The sequence below is a fragment of the Mesoplodon bidens genome (genome assembly GCF_964165515.1).
Source record: "Mesoplodon bidens genome assembly, chromosome: 3".
NCBI classification, from domain to species: Eukaryota; Metazoa; Chordata; class Mammalia; order Artiodactyla; family Ziphiidae; genus Mesoplodon; species Mesoplodon bidens.
Window position 1 is genome coordinate 56,402,791 of NC_138178.1, and position 17,361 is coordinate 56,420,151.

Consider the following 17,361-nt stretch of genomic DNA (forward strand, 5'->3'; position numbering starts at 1 on the left):
GGATGTGAAATTCTATTCAGCACCCATTGTTGACAGTGCCCTGGTCCAGTGGCAGGGTGCCACGTCTCAGGGGGAGGAGGGGCAGAGATGAGTGACGCCTCATGCCAGGCCAGCCAGCTTGCAGGTGGGTGCGGTGGAGACACACACCCTCCTGATGATGGCATCAAAGAGTGTCACGGAGGAGGGGCCGTGCAGTTCAGATGCAGGGACCGAGGAAGGCTTTTCAAAGGAGGTGACATCGGGGTCTTGATGGTTGAATAAGAGTCTGACAAACTTTGGGGAAGGGAGGAGGAAACTCATGTTCATCAAGTGCCAGTTACCGTTGTTAGGCCCGTCATGAACCTGCCCCCCGCCCTTGACCCCTTTGAGTGAGTTATTATGCTGGCTTCATGGGTGTCCAGTGTGTGCCCTACTCAGGGCCCGTGCTCAGAAGGGGCCTCAGCTCAATTTAAGGCTATGCTTTCACCACTGAAATTCTGAATACTTTTTGAACAAGGATCCCTGCATTTTCACTTTGCACTGGGCCCCCCAAATTCTGTAGCTGGTCCCGGCCCTCAGAGACATAGTCGCCTGCCCACAGTAACCCAGCTGTTAAGATCTGCACTAGTTCACCTCTCTGCTGCCTGTGGTCTCAGGGAATCTTCCAGATCAAGAGAGAGTGGGATGGACAAAGTACACACAGAATGGGGTGTTCAAAGCACAGGAAACTAAGGGATCCCTGTAGCAGGGGTGCCTCCCCTGATTACCCCCTGGGATGTTTCTGCACCAGGGCAGGTTCCTGCCCCACAGAGCTGCTGAGACAGGCTGATTGAGGGCAGTTTTAAGGTACTTTACATTTATGGCTTTACATTGGGTCCAAGTAGAAGTTTAAGGCAGGAGTTTAGCCAATAAAACTCAAATTGTATTTGGGAAATAAAAGAGAGATGGAGGTGTCCTGAATTCCCCCAGCTCTGGTAGCCTGCAGGGCAGGAAAGAACCCCCAAATGGTCTTCCTTGAAGCACACCGCCAACTGCCACAGATCGCGCCCTCCAGCGCACCTCTGACACATGCCCAGGCTGTCCCCATCTGAACCCCCAAAGGGCCGATTTTCTTCAACAGGGAAGTCAAGGTTGGGCTGAGTCAGTGAACTTTGGCACTTGAAGCCTAAGGTGTGAAAACCCACACTCCGCCAAGACAGGAACCCAGAAGAGCAGCCAGGGGCCTGGTTCTTGTGTGAATTCAGGAGTTTGGCCATCGGCAGGGCAGACCCGCAGCCAGGGAAGATTGGGGGGCCCCTTCCCTTCTCACAACCACCTTCTCTTTCCTGGGGACTGAGGTACCCAGCTTCATTATCATGCATAGTGTGTTTTTAGAATCTTTCCAGGGGCAATATGAAAAGCCAGGCTTTCCCATCCCAGGGGGTCTCTGGCTAAGAAAACAAACAAACACACTCAGAGTCTGACTTTGTGATAAAACAAAAGAAGACCTGGAATGGGAGCAAAGTTCAGAGACTTTTGCTGCAGAAACTGGTTCCTTCTGGAAAATGTGGGGCTGATTTTATAAGCCGCTTATCGCCGGCTCTCCCCTCCCCTCGAAGACAGATGCTTTTCACCGTCCTTCCCTCCAGGGCACAGGAAACCAGAATTCTCCCACCCGGACTTGGTTCCCTGTTAGAAGTCTGAGTGGTTCCCCTGCCCTGCCTCCTTGGGGTCTTGTCTTTTCTGGCTTAGGGTGTTGGGCTTTCCTTTAGGAGTATCGGGCCAGGCCAGGCAGGCACACCAGTGTTTCTGGGGTAGTGTCTGAATGCTCAGCTCTGATTGAGAGTGATCTAATGGCGGCCTCAGTGTGGCTCTCAGAAGCTGGAGCTGCCTGCAGAGTGTTTTTAAGAAGGGAGCTTGGACCACAGAGCACCGAGGTCTGGGGAGAAAAGCCCAGGGAATCTGGAACAATCTTGCCAGGGAGACAGGGCGAGAAGGATGCTGATAGAAGTCATAGGTCCTGGTAGGTGCCAGGGAAACTACCTGTGGAGGAGACTGAGCAGGCCTGTATGTATTAGGGCCCAGGTGAAAGCTTGTTTTATGTCAGGGCTGCAAGAGGAGTTGGTCTTTTCAGGATCTGTTTTGACTACTGCACAAGATAGATGAATGGAAACCTTCCCCACCTCAGCCCAGGCCGCCACTTTGTTCAACCAGAGACCTGGGGCCGAGCAGGCTGGGGTCAGGGCGCCAAGGCCAGAAGAAAGGCCTTCCTGCTGGGCCCCACAGGCCTCTCTCTAGAGAAGGCCAGTTACGACTCAGCTGGGCGGCCACTGACTATCCTCATACTCACATCCCTCTAAACCCCTCAGGGCGGGGGTTCCATGGACTCCCCAAAAGAGCAGAGGGAGCAGCTGAGGCAGCACAAAGGGCACGGCAGAGGGGAGCTGGGCTCCGAGGCCGTCGGTCAGGGTTCCCGAGCTGCATTGCTGTGTGGCCTCTGTCCCTGGGGTCTGTCCTCTGAGAATGGAGGTGATTCTGCTTCTTGGACTTGGTGCAGAGCACAGAGCACCCGGCAGCTCCCACACTCCAGTTACTCAGCCACGGTCAGCAGCCCTTTCCCAAGGTCACCCTTCGTTATTGCAGTGCATTTAGAAAATGCTCGTTGTGTTGAGGAGGGGTGGTGGGAGTGCATGGGAGAAACTGTACTTAAAAACCAAAAAAGTGTATGTGTTTGCAGGGCTGCATAGGGGACCATAGGTAGCTGTTATATGGCATGGTTTCTGAAAACCCCCCGTCTTCCTAGAAGGTGGGCACCGTGTGGTGGGGTCCCCACATTGCCACATCCAAGGGCCACTTTTTTTTTTTTTTTTTTTTTTTTTTTGCTGTACGCGGGCCTCTCATTGCTGTGGCCCCTCCCGTTGCGGAGCACAGGCTCCGGACACACAGGCTCCGCGGCATGGCTCGCGGGCCCAGCCGCTGCGCGGCACGTGGGATCTTCCGGGATAGGGGCACGAACCCGTGTCCCCTGCATCGGCAGGCGGACTCCCAACCACTGCGCCACCAGGGAAGCCCCCAAGGGCCACTTTTAACATCCAGTCTTTATAGAGTCTCCACGTGCCAGCTTGGAGTGGACACGGGTGGGTTATTATGGCACAGTTCCTGTGCCATTACCCAGCAGGCCTCTGGAGGTTTGGAGCCCATAGGTTGCAACCATGAGAGAGTAATGCAAAGCCCCCTGTCTCTAGGTAGATGTGAGCTTGAATCCCAGCTTTGCAACTTCCTAGCTGAGGACTGTGGACACACTACCTGACATTCAGGCCTCAGCTGCATCTTAAAATGGGAATTACTGAGAGGATTGACAGTATGTTGAGATACTGCATTTAAAGTGCTTCATGCTCTGCTTGGCACTTGGTAAAGGTTCATTAAATGTTGGCTGGTAAATCATCATCATTACTACTACTACTACTACTACTACTACTACTACTACTACTACTACTGGCTGGCTTATTTTATTGTTTTTATTACTACTACTACTAGTACTCCTCCTCTTATTTCCCCTTGGTTCTCAATTCCACTGGCACATTGCAGGTATTATTATTACCTAATATGAATACCCTTATGAACTGTACAGGCTGAGTCAACCTATTAAATAATTTATGCAAATAACATATAGAGATAAGATAGTGGTAATAATACTAGTAAAAAATAATAGCTGTTACTTATGGAGTGCTTATTTTGAACCAGGGATTATTCAATGCACTTGAAATTAATCCCAGCAGCCTGAGGCAGTAAACTCTGATTGTATCCCCATTTTACAGATTAGGAAACTGAGGCCCAGGGGGTGAAGTCACTTACCCAAGATTTCACCACTAGTGAGTGGCAGAGCTGAGATTCACATGCAGGCAGCTTTGCTTCCGGGCCCTGTGCAGGAGACACACAACTGGTCCTAGCCACTGTATTGCGAATTTTCTTTTCTTTTTTTTTTTAAATTAAAGGTACTTTAATTAATTAATTAATTAATTAATTTATTTTTGGCTGTGTTGGATCTTCGTTTCTGTGCGAGGGCTTTCTCTAGTTGTGGCAAGCGGGGGCCACTCTTCATCGCAGTGCGCGGGCCTCTCACTATCGCGGCCTCTCTTGTTGTGGAGCACAGGCTCCAGACGCGCAGGCTCAGTAGTTGTGGCTCACGGGTCTAGTTGCTCCGTGGCATGTGGGATCTTCCCAGACCAGGGCTCAAACCCGTGTCCCCTGCATTAGCAGGCAGATTCTCAACCACTGCGCCACCAGGGAAGCCCCTGTATTGCGAATTTTCCCTGTAACCTTGGCAAGTTCCCTTCCCTCTTCGGGCCTCAGTTTTTGCATCTGCAGAATCATGAATTTTGGCCACATGGATCACGCATTTCCTGGCCTCCCTCCTCCCCTTGCTGTCATTCTCCTTTTGCACCACACACAACACGCGTGCACACACACACAGAGCAGAGAGGCTGGTCAACTGTCTGGAAAGTGGTGGCAAAGCACAGTCCTTGGCCCCAGAGACCAGTGGCTGAAAGAGCCCCCAAGGTGGACCCCGTGCAGGCAGTGGCGGTGGCTAGACCGCCCGTGATGTAATGACCGATTAGGAACTTCCTCTTGGAAGCCTGGCTTCCTCCGGGGGCCAAAGGTGCTGGAGCTGAGGTGGGGGTGGGGAGGGGCGGGTGGGAGCGAATAAGAGGAAACTCCTGTCAGCTGGGCCCTGCTTTTGGAAAGCGTTCAGCGGAGAGGCTTGTTCTAAGCTGTTGACCATTAACATGGCCCTGTGCACATTCCTTCTCTGCTTTTACTGCCGGATCCCAGTGGATAAAGGACTGGTCTCCCCCTCCCTTAACAAAGAAAAAAAAAAAGAGCTTCTAATTAATGCTGTATCTCTGGACTTGTTTCAAAACCTGAAGCCATTTCTGTAGCTTAAAATGACAAAGGAAGGTTAAGTGGAAACTTCTTTTTCCCTCTTTAGTTTGATAACAAAAACTACTTATCTAATGGGCAAACAAGGCTTTTAAAGGGGTGTTAGGTTAACCAGATGCAGGGCCACGTAATTACTCCCAGGCCTGGGAGCCTCAGATGAAAAAGCTGCTGGTTGGATGGGAACTTAAAGCCACAGGCATGACATGGGACAGAAGAAAGGAGTTTTCCAGGAGGGTAGGAGGCCCCAGTGGGGCCCTGTGCAAAGGGGATTGGAAAAGCCAGCCCTAGGCTCCTCTCCGGCTCTGCCACCAACTTGCTCGGTGACCCTGGGCAAGTCACTTAACTTCTCTGAGTCTCTGAGTCTCCCTTCCCAGCTCTCGATGGGGTCTGCCCATGTTTCATCGCTCATTGAGGTGTGGCTGGGCCAGCCCCAGGAGAGGCAGGGAGGCTGCTAAGGCCCAAGGGGGTGTGAAGCAGCAGCAAAAGCTTTGAACGTGGAGGAGCATGAGCGGCCCAGCCAGGCCCTGGAGACTGGGGGACTCAGGGTCCAGCTTCCTGCAAATGCTCTGAGCCTCCACATCCAGCTTCCTTAGAGTCTAAGGGATCGGAGACTTTAATCTGGGCATGTCTCTGGTTTGCCTCCCAGGATGGGTGAGTCCAAGGCGGTCTGGCCCAGTGGAAAGGGGGGAATCACAAGGAAAACAAGCTGCATTGCGTATGCTCAGGCTTTTGGAGCATGCGGCCCACGGGGGAGCACACAGGAACGTTCCTGCCCTTTGTTTTGACAGAAAACTGCTGATTCGAAGAAGCTAAAGGCTTGCTTGGGATTTCAGCTCTCCCCGCCTCCCCCAGACGCAGTTGGCCCCCTTGGTGCCCCAGCACCCCAACAGAATTACACATTGGGCTCGAAGCACCCTTGCTGGGCAGAGAGGCCAAGAGGAAGGAACGCCAGCCGTCGGAGGGGCCGGCTTCAGTGCAGGGGACCTACTGTCAGGCCAGTCTCCTCCTGCCCGCCGCAGGCATCACCACCCTCTGGTGGCAGGAATGTGGGTGCCACCGGCCGGGAAACACAGGGCTTGTCCCTTGGACCACCTGGGAGCCCTGCTGGGACCACTCCAGGCTGGCCACAGAGGGCTGGCCTAGCAGCACATTTCCACTATCTTCGTTGTAATTCTTTCAAGGCACCATACGTACAATGAAATGCACAGCTCTCTAGTGCATAGGTTATGATTTTTGACAATGTCTGCACCTGAGTTCCCACTGTACCAATCAAGATATCAAACATTTCCAGCACCCAAGAAAGTTCCCTCATCCCCTCTCCCCAGAAGTAATCCCTGTTCTGATTTCTGTCATTGTAGGTTAGTTTTATCTACTCAAGAATTTTGTATCAATGGAAACAAACAGCACGTCTTCTGTGTCTGGCTTCTTTCACTCAGCCAGATGCATCTGAGATTCACGCACATTGTGGTGTGTTTCAGTAGTTTGTTCGTTTTTATTGGTGAGTCGTATTCCACTGTATGGATGAGCCTTATTTTTGTCTATCCATTATCGTAGTCTGTTTGGGCTGCTATAATAACGATACCATAAATTGGTGGCTTAAATAATGCATATTTATTTCTCACAGTTTTGGAGTCTGGGAAGTCCAAGATCAAGGGGCCAGTAGATCTGGTGTCTAGTGAGAGCCATTTCCTGGTTCATAAATGGCTGTATTCTTGCTATGTCCTCACACGGTGGAATGAGGGAGTTCTCTGGGGTCTCTTTTTTTTTTGCGGTACGCGGGCCTCTCACTGTCGTGGCCTCTCCCGTTGCGGAGCACAGGCTCCGGACGCGCAGTCTCAGCGGCCATGGCTCACGGGCCCAGCTGCTCCACGGCATGTGGGATCTTCCCGGACCGGGGCACGAACCCACGTCCCCTGCATCGGCAGGCGGACTCTCAACCACTGCCGCCACCAGGGAAGCCCTGGGGTCTCTTTTAAAGGGCACTAATCCCATTCATGACCTAATCACTTCCCAAAGACCCTACCTTCTAATGCTGTCACATTGGGGGTTAAGATTTCCAACATGAATTTGGGGCAGGGGGACACACACAAACAATTAGTCCATAACATCCATCCTCCTGTTGATGGACATCTGAGCTGCTTTCCAAGTTTGGGTGATTACGAGTAGAGCTGCTGTGAACATGCATGAAATCACAGAAATGTAGAGCTTATTATTCAGAAAGGAAGACTGAGGCCAGGAGAAGGGAGATGGCCTGCCTGATGAGGGCCAGGAGGCTGGACACCGGGCTGCAGGCCTCCTGACCCCCAGCCTGGTGCCGCTCCACCAGATCTGCCCCAGACATCGCGCCAGACCGCGCCTCTCCTCTCCCCCTCCCCCTGGAACCCTTCCAGCTGGGACCCAGAGTCTGGCTGGGAACTAGGCCAGGCCTTGAGCAGGGGGTAGCGAGCAGGAGTTTCGGTCAGAGCGCGGTCATCTTTGATGTTGTTCACTCGGGTCTGACTCCGCGGTATTTATTTGCAATTAAGGAGCTGGTTCCTAATTAGGCTGATGGCAGGACCACAGCCCTGGAGCCAGGAGAAGCAAAAGATCTTCTGCAAGAGAGTGTCCCCTCGCGGCCTGAGTGGCAGCCCAGGCCTCAGACGGAGGTGTGGTGGGTCGGGTGGGGCTCTGCGTTTGTGAGGAGTGGAGAGGTGACCCTGGGTTTGGGGGTGCCTGCCTTCTCACAGAGGGCGGGTCAGCTTGTTCTGAACACACGGCATGAGATCTGAATACACGTGTGTGTGTGCGCGTGCGCGCGTGTGTGCGCGTGCGCGCGTGTGTGCGCGTGCGCGCGTGTGTGCGCGTGCGCGCGTGTGTGCGCGTGTGTGTATGTAAATAGAACCCCAGGAGCACTCACCTGTGTCCCCCACATTCAGTTATTCATTGCTTCACCCTTCATTCCTTCGCTTACTGAGCATCTCTTTGCATCTCAGGTACCGGGCTGGGAGCTAAACCTTAACATTTGTAAAGTGCTTTACTGTTTGCAAAGGGCATTGCCGTCCATTGTCCTATTGTAACTTCCCGTGCTGGTGACCCTGGGTCGTGACCCGCGACACCCCTAAGGAGCCCTGGCCTTGGAAGGGTTAGGCCAGCGCTGGGACAGATAAACAGACAGCTGCTTCTTTCTGCTCCCAATTGGTCTGCTGCCAGAGTTGCCAGAAAATCCAAAGATGGACTGTGCAAATGAGGTGCTCAGTTATGAATAAGTCCGTTTTACAAATGGGGAGACTGAGGGTTGGGGACATTCAGTGGCTTGTTCATGGCCACATATCCAGTCAGTGGTGAGAGCTTAGGTCTGTCTCACTAGGAAACCTTTTGGATCATGTGACAAGCATTAGGTTAGAATCTGGGGTCTCTAGTTCTGGTCCCACTTCTGCCACCCACTGCTGTGTGTCCTTGGGCAAGTCACCCGGTACCCCCGGGGGTGCCATCTTGGAGGCACAAGGACATTGGACTCAATTGATGGTTCCCACAGGCCAGCCTCAGGACTAAGTTTTCATTGGCCCATGGTGAAAGAAATAAGAAAATTTCTTATAATCTAAATGTATTAATTTAAAAATTTCTGATTTAGGTCCTACCTGTTTTGTGAGTATCAAATTACTTTCTTTTGTGCTAGTGGTAGTAGATGGTCTTGGGGTTTTTAATAAGTCTGTATGTGACAAAATAAAACCGTGGTAACCTTATGACATTCCCAACCCCTCCATTAAACAGTGTATTGGTTTGTGAAAGCCCAAAGCATCGGGGCTCCCTGGATGAGATGATGCTGGGGGACCCCCCAGCTCTGGAGCCCAGAGACCCTAAGAGCTAGGTGGGGACGGGGAGGCCCCAAGCATGGTGATGGGCTCACCTGCCAGGCTGCTCTCTCAGGATCAGACCTGAGACCCTAGTCCTTGCCCAGCACCCCCTTGGGCCTGAGGGCATCGGCCCCACCTGCTGGGCAGGATTCCTGTGGGGGGTAGGTAGGGGTGAGGGCAGTGTGCCAACACTTGGGATCTATTTTATTTCCTTCCTTCTTCCCTTGCAGGTGTTCCAAGAGCACCCTGGGGATACATGCAGACTTGGGACAGATGCAGAAAGGACTAAGACCCACCCCTTCCTCCTTGAGAGTTGAGGCCAGCCAGGGGCACAGACACCTGCTCAGGCCAAGGGAGGGACCACATTTAAGGCTCTAGGCGCACAGGAGGGAGAGGTCAGAGAGGGCTTCTCAGAGGCGGCAGTCCATCCCCTGGAATTTGGAAGACCTGGCCTGGAGCCCAGGCCTGATGAGTTGTTACCCAGTCTGCTCAACAAAAGAGGCCGCGGAAAGTGAGACCTGGCCCGGACAGTGTCCCTGAGCGCCACGGATGGGGCAGGCTGGGCCCTAGTGCAGCTCCGGGGCAGGGGGGTGAGGGGCTGGGGTTCATCCCCACTCACAGGGTCCCATCCCCCTGCGAGGAGCGCTGACTGGGGCAAGGCCAGGGACACAGGTGTTGATGAGATGGGGGTAGAGGGTTGAGGGTGCATTTGGCTCGGCTGGGGTGGGAGGTACTGAGAGGAGGGGGACAGGAAGGCCCACTTGGCCTTGAATTGAAAGCCTTTTAGGAGCTGGGAGGGAGGAGTTACCCCACCCCCTCAATCCCATTACCCCCACTCCCTGACTGTTAAACTGCTTCTTTGCCTTTTACAGCAGAGTGGCTCCCTCCTGGGATAGAGCTGCCACTTTATGACTAGGGTGGCCCTCTCTGAGCTTATCTGTAGAGGGGATGGCAGTACTCCCTCACTCAGTGGGACTGGGTGAGTCTTCAGGGAATGAAGACCTTTCGTTTCTAGGGCGGGCAGTGACTCACTGGCTTGTGGGTGAGCACCTCTAGGACTCACAGACCACGAGAGCAGTCATGGTTACAAACGGGGTGAGGTTTCGAGAAGGGGGGCATTTGCTTGGTGCATGGGTTTTGGGGGGTGTCTGCCCGGAGTATGGAGAAGAGCTCCCCTCGGGAGTGTGGCCTGGCACTGATGCTGGCTCCACCACTCACTAGTGTGTGCCCTTGACTGGTTATGGCACCTCCCTGGGCCTCAGTTACCACACCTGTGAACTGGGGTGATAACAGGTGCAACCAAGGCCGTTGTGCAGAAGGCGCCTGGCTCGTGCTAGGCACTCAGGGATGCCTGTTGTCTGTCTTGTCACCCGACGTTCTCCAGGCATAGCTTCTTTGCTTCCCCGCCTCTCTGTGCCTAGTGCACTAATGGAGTTCTTGTTGCTTGGTGAGAAGGTTGGTGTTGGAGTTTCATGGCCAGGCTGGGATGGTGCTGCTCTCCTGGCTCTTGGAAACTCTCAGACCAGTGCTGGATGGATGGATGGATCGATTGATGGAGAAAGGGGCAATGGCTTGGGGTGTTCCTAGCTGTCCACCTGCTGGGGCTGGCCTAGTGCCCGCAGTTGTGTCACCTACCACGGGCTAGAGCTGCCTCTCTGCCCACTGGCTAAGGGGCAAGTCAGCTGAGGGCAGGGAGCAGGGCCTCTTTCCCCCATCCCGACCATCAGCTAGAACCACGAGGGGCCTGGATGGGGACTGTGAGACAAAATGATATGTCCTCAGGGGCTGGCCTGGGGACCTATGGCTGGGATCTTAATGCCAGGCAGAGGGTAAGGGGCATGCCCTTTGGGACTGTGCCCAGCCCCAGGCCACAGCAGAGCAGGCAGCCCACAGGAGGCCCCTCAGGTGGACGTTTTCCTGCTAGGTGGGCTTCCCAGCACATAAGAGAATGTCAGGAGCCCTGTCACCTGGCTGCTCTGGGGCTTCTAGGCGGGGCTGGGCTGAAGGCAGACAGAGCTGACCTCACCCAGGCTCCTGACTGAAGTTGTTGGCAGTGCTTTCTCCCTCAGGTTTGATTGGACTTTGATCTGTTTCTTTTGGAGAAGCCGAGCCATAAAGGGCCTCAGTGTGTCCTCATCAGGCCTCCAGCAGACCTTCTCCCTCTGCAAAAGCCCCAGCCAGGGGCCTGTATGGGAACACATAACCCCACCGGGCAGTCATGGGTGCCCACCTGCTTGTCAGAGCCCTGAGCTCAAAGGAGAGACCAGATGTCAAAACGCTCCAGAATCTGAGAAGCCGGCCACACCCGAGAGCAGTGAGGAGGGGGCTGCCCTGCAAGATGGGTCCCTTGCCTATACCTGGTATTACGCCTGGTCTCAGAAGATTGTTAAATTCATGCAGACATGTAGAGATGCCCCAAGCTGGAGTGCGGAGGGATCCCAGTCATCATCCAGGCCACCCCTTTGCCGTCTATGGAGAAACTGAGGCCCGGAGAGGAGCCGCTGGCAAACTGGAGCCCTTGAGGAGCAATTTCCTTTTGCACTTAGAGACCCTGTGCTTCTCTGTCTCACAGAGGTGGCTACAGTTCTGGTGAAAAGCTGCACTTCCTGCCCAGAGAGTCAACTTGAGGGGCCGGGGGTGGGGGTTACTGGGAGACCCTGCGTAATGCTCCAGGCTGAGGCTGGGCGCTGTCGGGCAGCTGCGATTCCCATTCTGGGCCAGAAGAGATCCTGGGGGCCACATTCCCCACCGCACTGCGCCTTCCTATGCCTGAGTCCCGTCCCCTCTGGGGGGCGGTTTATGCCCTCTGATAGCTTCACCCCGCTCTGTTCAGGTTGAGGCTTGGACTGACCGGGTTCAAATCCCGGTGGTGCCACTCGCCGGCTGAGTGGCCTTGGGCAGGCTGCTGGTGGCTGCCAAGTCTTGGACGCTCATCTGTAAAGTGAGAAGGTGGCCTCCGCACAGTTATGGGAGGACCCAGGGAGTCACGTACGGAGTGAGGAGTGCAGAGCACAGCACCCGGAACAATGTAGGTGCTCACCAGTCAGTCCCTCCCTTGGGTGTGTGGGTGTGTGTCCCTCTCCTGCTGGCTTGTAAAGTTCTACAGGCAGGAGCCGGGTGTGGTTCGTGTTTGGGTACCCACGGGCACTTGGCACAGTAGGTGCCTTGCTTGCCTTCGTGTGTGTCTGGGGGTGGGGTGGGAGGTGAGGTCCTGCTGTGGGTTAAATCTGAGGACGGCCTGGCCCGCAGTAGTGCTCCCCATGTCTGTTGGGCGCCAGAGGCCCCCCTCAAACCCCACCGGCCAGGCGGCAGCGCCACTTCCGCTGCCCTGGAATAACACCCGCGTGCCCTGTGCTTGCCCCGCAGACGCCAGCATGTCTCCGGATGCCACCAAGCCGAGCCACTGGTGCAGCGTGGCCTACTGGGAGCACCGGACACGGGTGGGCCGCCTCTACGCGGTGTATGACCAGGCCGTCAGCATCTTCTACGACCTACCTCAGGGCAGCGGCTTCTGCCTGGGCCAGCTCAACTTGGAGCAGCGCAGCGAGTCGGTGCGGCGCACGCGCAGCAAGATCGGCTTCGGCATCCTGCTCAGCAAGGAGCCGGACGGCGTGTGGGCCTACAACCGCGGCGAGCACCCCATCTTCGTCAACTCCCCCACGCTGGACGCGCCCGGTGGCCGCGCCCTGGTGGTCCGCAAGGTGCCCCCTGGCTACTCCATCAAGGTGTTTGACTTCGAGCGCTCCGGCCTGCTCCAGCACGGGCCCGAGCCCGATGCCGCCGACGGCCCCTACGACCCCAACAGCGTCCGCATCAGCTTCGCCAAGGGCTGGGGTCCCTGCTACTCCCGGCAGTTCATCACCTCCTGCCCCTGCTGGCTTGAGATCCTCCTCAACAACCACAGATAGCGGCCCGCCACCCGCCCCACCAACGGGGGCCCCGTGCCCAGAGACACAGCCCCCACGGACGACCCCCCCCAGATATCATCTACCTAGATTTAATATAAAGTTTTATATATTATATGGAAATATATATTATACTTGTAATTATGGAGTCATTTTTACAATGTAATTATTTATGTATGGTGCAATGTGTGTATATGGACAAAACAAGAAAGACGCACTTTGGCTTATAATACAGATATATTTTCTTTCTTCTCCTCCTTCCTCTTCTTTATGGTTTTTTTTGTTGTTGTTGTTTGTTTTTTTAAAGAAAATGATACAGCAGAGCTAGGTGGAAGAGCCTGGGTTTGGTGTATGGTTTTTGAAATATTAATGCCCAGACAAAAAGCTAATACCAGTCACTCATTGATAATAAAGTATTCGCATTATAGTTTTTTTTTTTTTTTAACTGTCTTCTTTTTAACAAAGAGGAGCATGCAGGGCTTCTGTGGGTTTCTGACCCATCAGGCATCCCGAAACTTGATTTCAGTCTTTTACCGGTTAAAGAGTAGAGGGGGGCTTCCCTGGTGGCACAGTGGTTGGGAGTCCACCTGCCGATGCAGGGGACGCGGGTTCGTGCCCCGGTCCGGGGAGATCCCACATGCCTCAGAGCGGCTGGGCCTGTGAGCCATGGCCTCTGAGCCTGCGCGTCCGGAGCCTGTGCTCCGCAACGGGAGAGGCCATGGCAGTGAGAGGCCCACGTACCGCAAAAAAAAAAAAAAAAAGGGAATTACATTGAAAAGGGAGGAAGGACATATGTTTGCTCTTAAGGCCAGAGAAGGTTCTGTTGTTCCTTCCCACCCATGACTGTAGTGTGTCCACAGGATTCAGGGGGAGGAGGGAGAGTACATGGGCCATCCATCCTAGGTAAGCTCTTCCAGTCTGATGGGGGAGGCTCATGCTCTGGCCTAGAGGAACTCTCAGCCGGATGGGGAAGACTTGGGTCCATGCCTCTCATATCTGAGCTGTCTGCAAGCTAGAAAACATTAATTCTCACCACTTTGGGGAAATGGCCTGTGGAAGAAAGACTGAGATGGTGGGTCTTGAACCCACCTACCACCTCACAGAAGCCACCTGAGCCCCAGGGTGAAACTCCTTTTAGGACCTAGATAAGCTACCCTCCCATCCCCCCACCAAGTAGCTCAGAACCTGCCCATCTGGAACTGTAGTCATGATTGACACAAAGGCAGGTGGTTTCTTTCTACTCTACAAAAGGGAAAAGTTAAGGTTCTGGAAGGGTAAATGACAAGCTCATGAGACAGATCAAGGTTAGAAGTTAACCAGAGCCGTATCAATTAAATCAGTTTCCTCTCTTGAGAAAACTCAAAAAAGAAGGCCTTGGCCAAATAACTAAGGGGAATGTTACATTGTATATCTTCTTTCTTGGAGATTTACATTAGCCTATTAAATGCTCTGAGAAGTCCTGTGTGTTATCTATTGCTGCATAATAAATGATCCTAAAACTTGGCAGCTTGAAACAACTCACATTTATTATCACACAGTTTCTGTGTTCAGGAATGCAGGAGCAGCTTAGCTGGGTGGATCTGGTTCAGGGTCTCGTGAGGCTGCAATCAAGCTGTCTGCCAGGGCTGTAGTCATCTGAGGCTTAACTGGGGCTGGAGGACCCACTTCCAAGCTCGCTCACGTGGCTGTTGGCTGGAGGCCTCAGTTCCTTGCCACGTAGGCCTCTCCATTGGACCACTCATGACGTGGCAACCGATCCAAAAGAGAGAGACCAAGTGTGAAGCTGCTGTCTTTCCCAACCTTATCTCAAAAGCGTCCTGCCATCACTTCTGCCATATTCTGTTGATCACACAAACCATTCTTGCTACAGTGTGTGGGGGGCAGGGGTGGGGGGATCACACAAGAGTGTGACTGCCAGGAGGTGGGAATCATGGCCACCACATTCTCCAAGGACTATACTCTTTCACTTGGTTTCCCAAAGTTATATGCCAGTGGACTCTTTCCCCACCCCTGCTAATTCTGTCCCCATACCCAGGCCAGCCAGCCCAGACCCTTTCACTCCACTCTGCCACCCTCAGACCCGAGCTTCCCGGGAGGCCCTACTCTTTCTGCTGTCCCCACTATCCAGGCCTTGGTCCTCCTGGGGCGCAGTGAGCAGAGCTAGGCTGTGCTGTGTGAGGATGGGCTAGGAGTCACTGTATCTGTCTTGTTATCAAGTCAGTGACAACTGACACTAACTCACTGGGAGTCCGTCCTACTCGTGAAGTGACTTTGATGCATCCTGTCTTCACAAGAACCTCTGTGGGGGTGTTCTCTACCATTCTCCTTTTCCAGATGGAGGAATGGATGCTTACACAAATACTGTCATTTGCCCAAGCTCCCTGGGGGGGAAAGGAACAAACCTCTGTCTCAGATGTTGGCTGGGTGTCCTCTTATGTGCTGGTTATGATCGGCTTTGCTGGAGTGGGCCTACCGCTTGGGGATGGTCTGTGAGCCTGAAGGGCTAAACTCTGGGGGCCCAGGGGCCTCAACCTTGCAGCAATCTTGCTCCAAGGTCTGCCCTGTCCTGAGGCTGAGGACCTCCCTAAGGTCCTTGGGTGGCCTCGAGTGTTAGGGAGAAGGCCTGGTGGCTGCCTTTCTTTGTGGGGGTCTGAGACTCCACTTCTAGCCCCTCAGTTCACACAGGGAAACCCAAGTCGCAGACAGAACAGGCTGAGTTGCTGAGGGCACAAGTGGCGCTAGGACCTGCTGTCCTCTCCCTTTCCCGGTTGTGGTGCTGGCAGGAACTCTGTGGTTCCCCCAGACCACCCAGGGATCCAGTGACTCAGGCTCCAAAGAAGATACTTTCTAAACAAGGCCCCGTCTCTGGAGAGCATCGTGGGAGCCTGGTCCCTGCAGGCCCTGGGAAGCGAGGTGGGTGGGGCTTACTGCTCCCAAACCCAAGCCCAGGCCTGGGGTGAGGGCGGAGAGGGAATGGATTTCCTTCTATTGACTAGGTTCTTTGAGAGGCCTTAGTGCCTCCATTGCTCCTTCCTCTCAGCTTCACAGCCCACCCCCATGTCCAGTCCCTTCCCTGCTTAGTTTCTGGGAATGTCTGGGGGTAGGGGCTGTGGAGGGATGGATCTACGAGTGAGGGAAGCACAGCTGGGAGAGGGAGTGCCTGGAGATCTTGTGTTCATGCTTCAGGTGAGAAAACCCAAGGCTCAGAGAGGACCATGAGGAGCCCAAGGTCACACAGCAAGTACAGGGCAGAGCTGAGCCTGACACCCATGTCTCGAGACTCCTGGTCTGGCTGCTTCCTCTGTGTCTGGGCATAGATTCCCCCAGTGCTCTGGAGGGCATGCACACACCCCTGTTCACCTCTGTGAACTCCCCCCATCCCCCACCACCTGTCCTGGAAGCTCCCGTCCCACACACTCATTTCAGGGAACTTCATTGTTCCGGCTGGCTCTGGCTGCAGCTGCCTGTTCTAATCTAGACTCTGCTACTTACCAGATAGGTGATCTGAGGCAAGTTATATACTTAACCTCTCTGGGCCTGAGTTGCCTCATTGGAATAACAGTGAAGAGTATTTGGGACTTCCCTGGCAATCCAGTGGTTAAGACTTCGCCTTGCAAAGCAGGGAGTACGGTTCGATCCCTGGTCAGGGAGCTAAGAACCCACAAGCCTTGCGGCCAAAAAACCAAAACATAAAAAACAGAAGCAATATTGTAACAAAGTCGATAAAGACTTTAAAAATGGTCCACATCAAAAAAAAATCTTAAAAAAAAAACAAAACACAGTAAGAGTGTTTACATCCTAAGATTGTCAGGAGGATTAACTGAATTAATGCGTTAAGCACTCACAACTGGCAAGTATTAAGCTGTCAGCAAGTGCCCCGTAGTATTATCTTGGGGTCTGGAAGGTAGCTCAGGTTGGTGAAGAAAGCTTGGGTTGGGGTCTCAGCAGGTATGAGGACTCAAATCCAGATCTCCTAAGTCACTGTTGCCTTGGGCCATCAGCTGACCTGTGTGAACCTCAGTTTCCCCAGCAGGAATAGAGTCAGTGACCCACTGGGACATCCCTCGTTGGGGATGCCAGGGCCTCCCCCTGACAGCTGCTGTGGCCTCTTAGTGGGCTTCCATCCCTCTCCCACCCCCTCCAATCCACTGTTCACCCAGAGTCATGGTCTGCACCCAGATCTAACAGTGTGGGTGTCACTGTCAAATCTGTCAGTCCTCCGAGTGACAGTGACCTCTCTGGTGACTGCCTGTGCTCTCAGGATACAGAGAGCCTGCCCATGCTCCCTCCTGCCCAATCCAAGATCTGCCCACGCCGCTGTCCCCTCTCTCCTCCCTGGGAGTCTCCTAGGAGCCAGAGATGTCTTATGTCCCTTTGGCCCCCCTGGCCCTGGTCCAGCCCAGTGCCGGGCACAGAGGATAGGCTCCCTGGATGTTTGTGGAATGAAAGGGTCATGGAGGTAATAGATGTGGGTGTGTTTTATAAACTCTAAAGGAACGAGCAGTCATCCGGGGGGGGGGTGTTTATTAGTATCATGTGTCTCCATGACAACCCCAGCTGGCTTCTCCTTACAGGACCCTAAGAACCCTCATCTCCTCCCCTAGCCTCAGGCCCCAGGTCCTATAGTCTTATTCTACCCTCCTGGGGATGTGGTAGCAAGAATTCCTGATTTGGGAGGGCGCGTGTTCCTTTGATGATTTAGAACACAGACTCAGAGAACCACT

General features: G+C 53.9%; 1 protein-coding gene across 2 annotated transcripts in view; it reads left to right on the forward strand.

Moving 5' to 3' along the window:
• SMAD6 (SMAD family member 6) overlaps positions 1-13,064 on the forward strand; it is a 74,973-nt gene extending 61,909 nt beyond the window's left edge. For both annotated transcript variants that reach the window (XM_081229898.1, XM_081229899.1), the window contains one exon: positions 12,099-13,064. In XM_081229898.1, coding sequence (XP_081086024.1) covers positions 12,099-12,640 — 542 coding nt within the window. In that variant the 3' untranslated portion in view covers positions 12,641-13,064. The remainder of the gene's footprint in view (positions 1-12,098) is intronic.
• Positions 13,065-17,361: the final 4,297 nt, after the last annotated feature.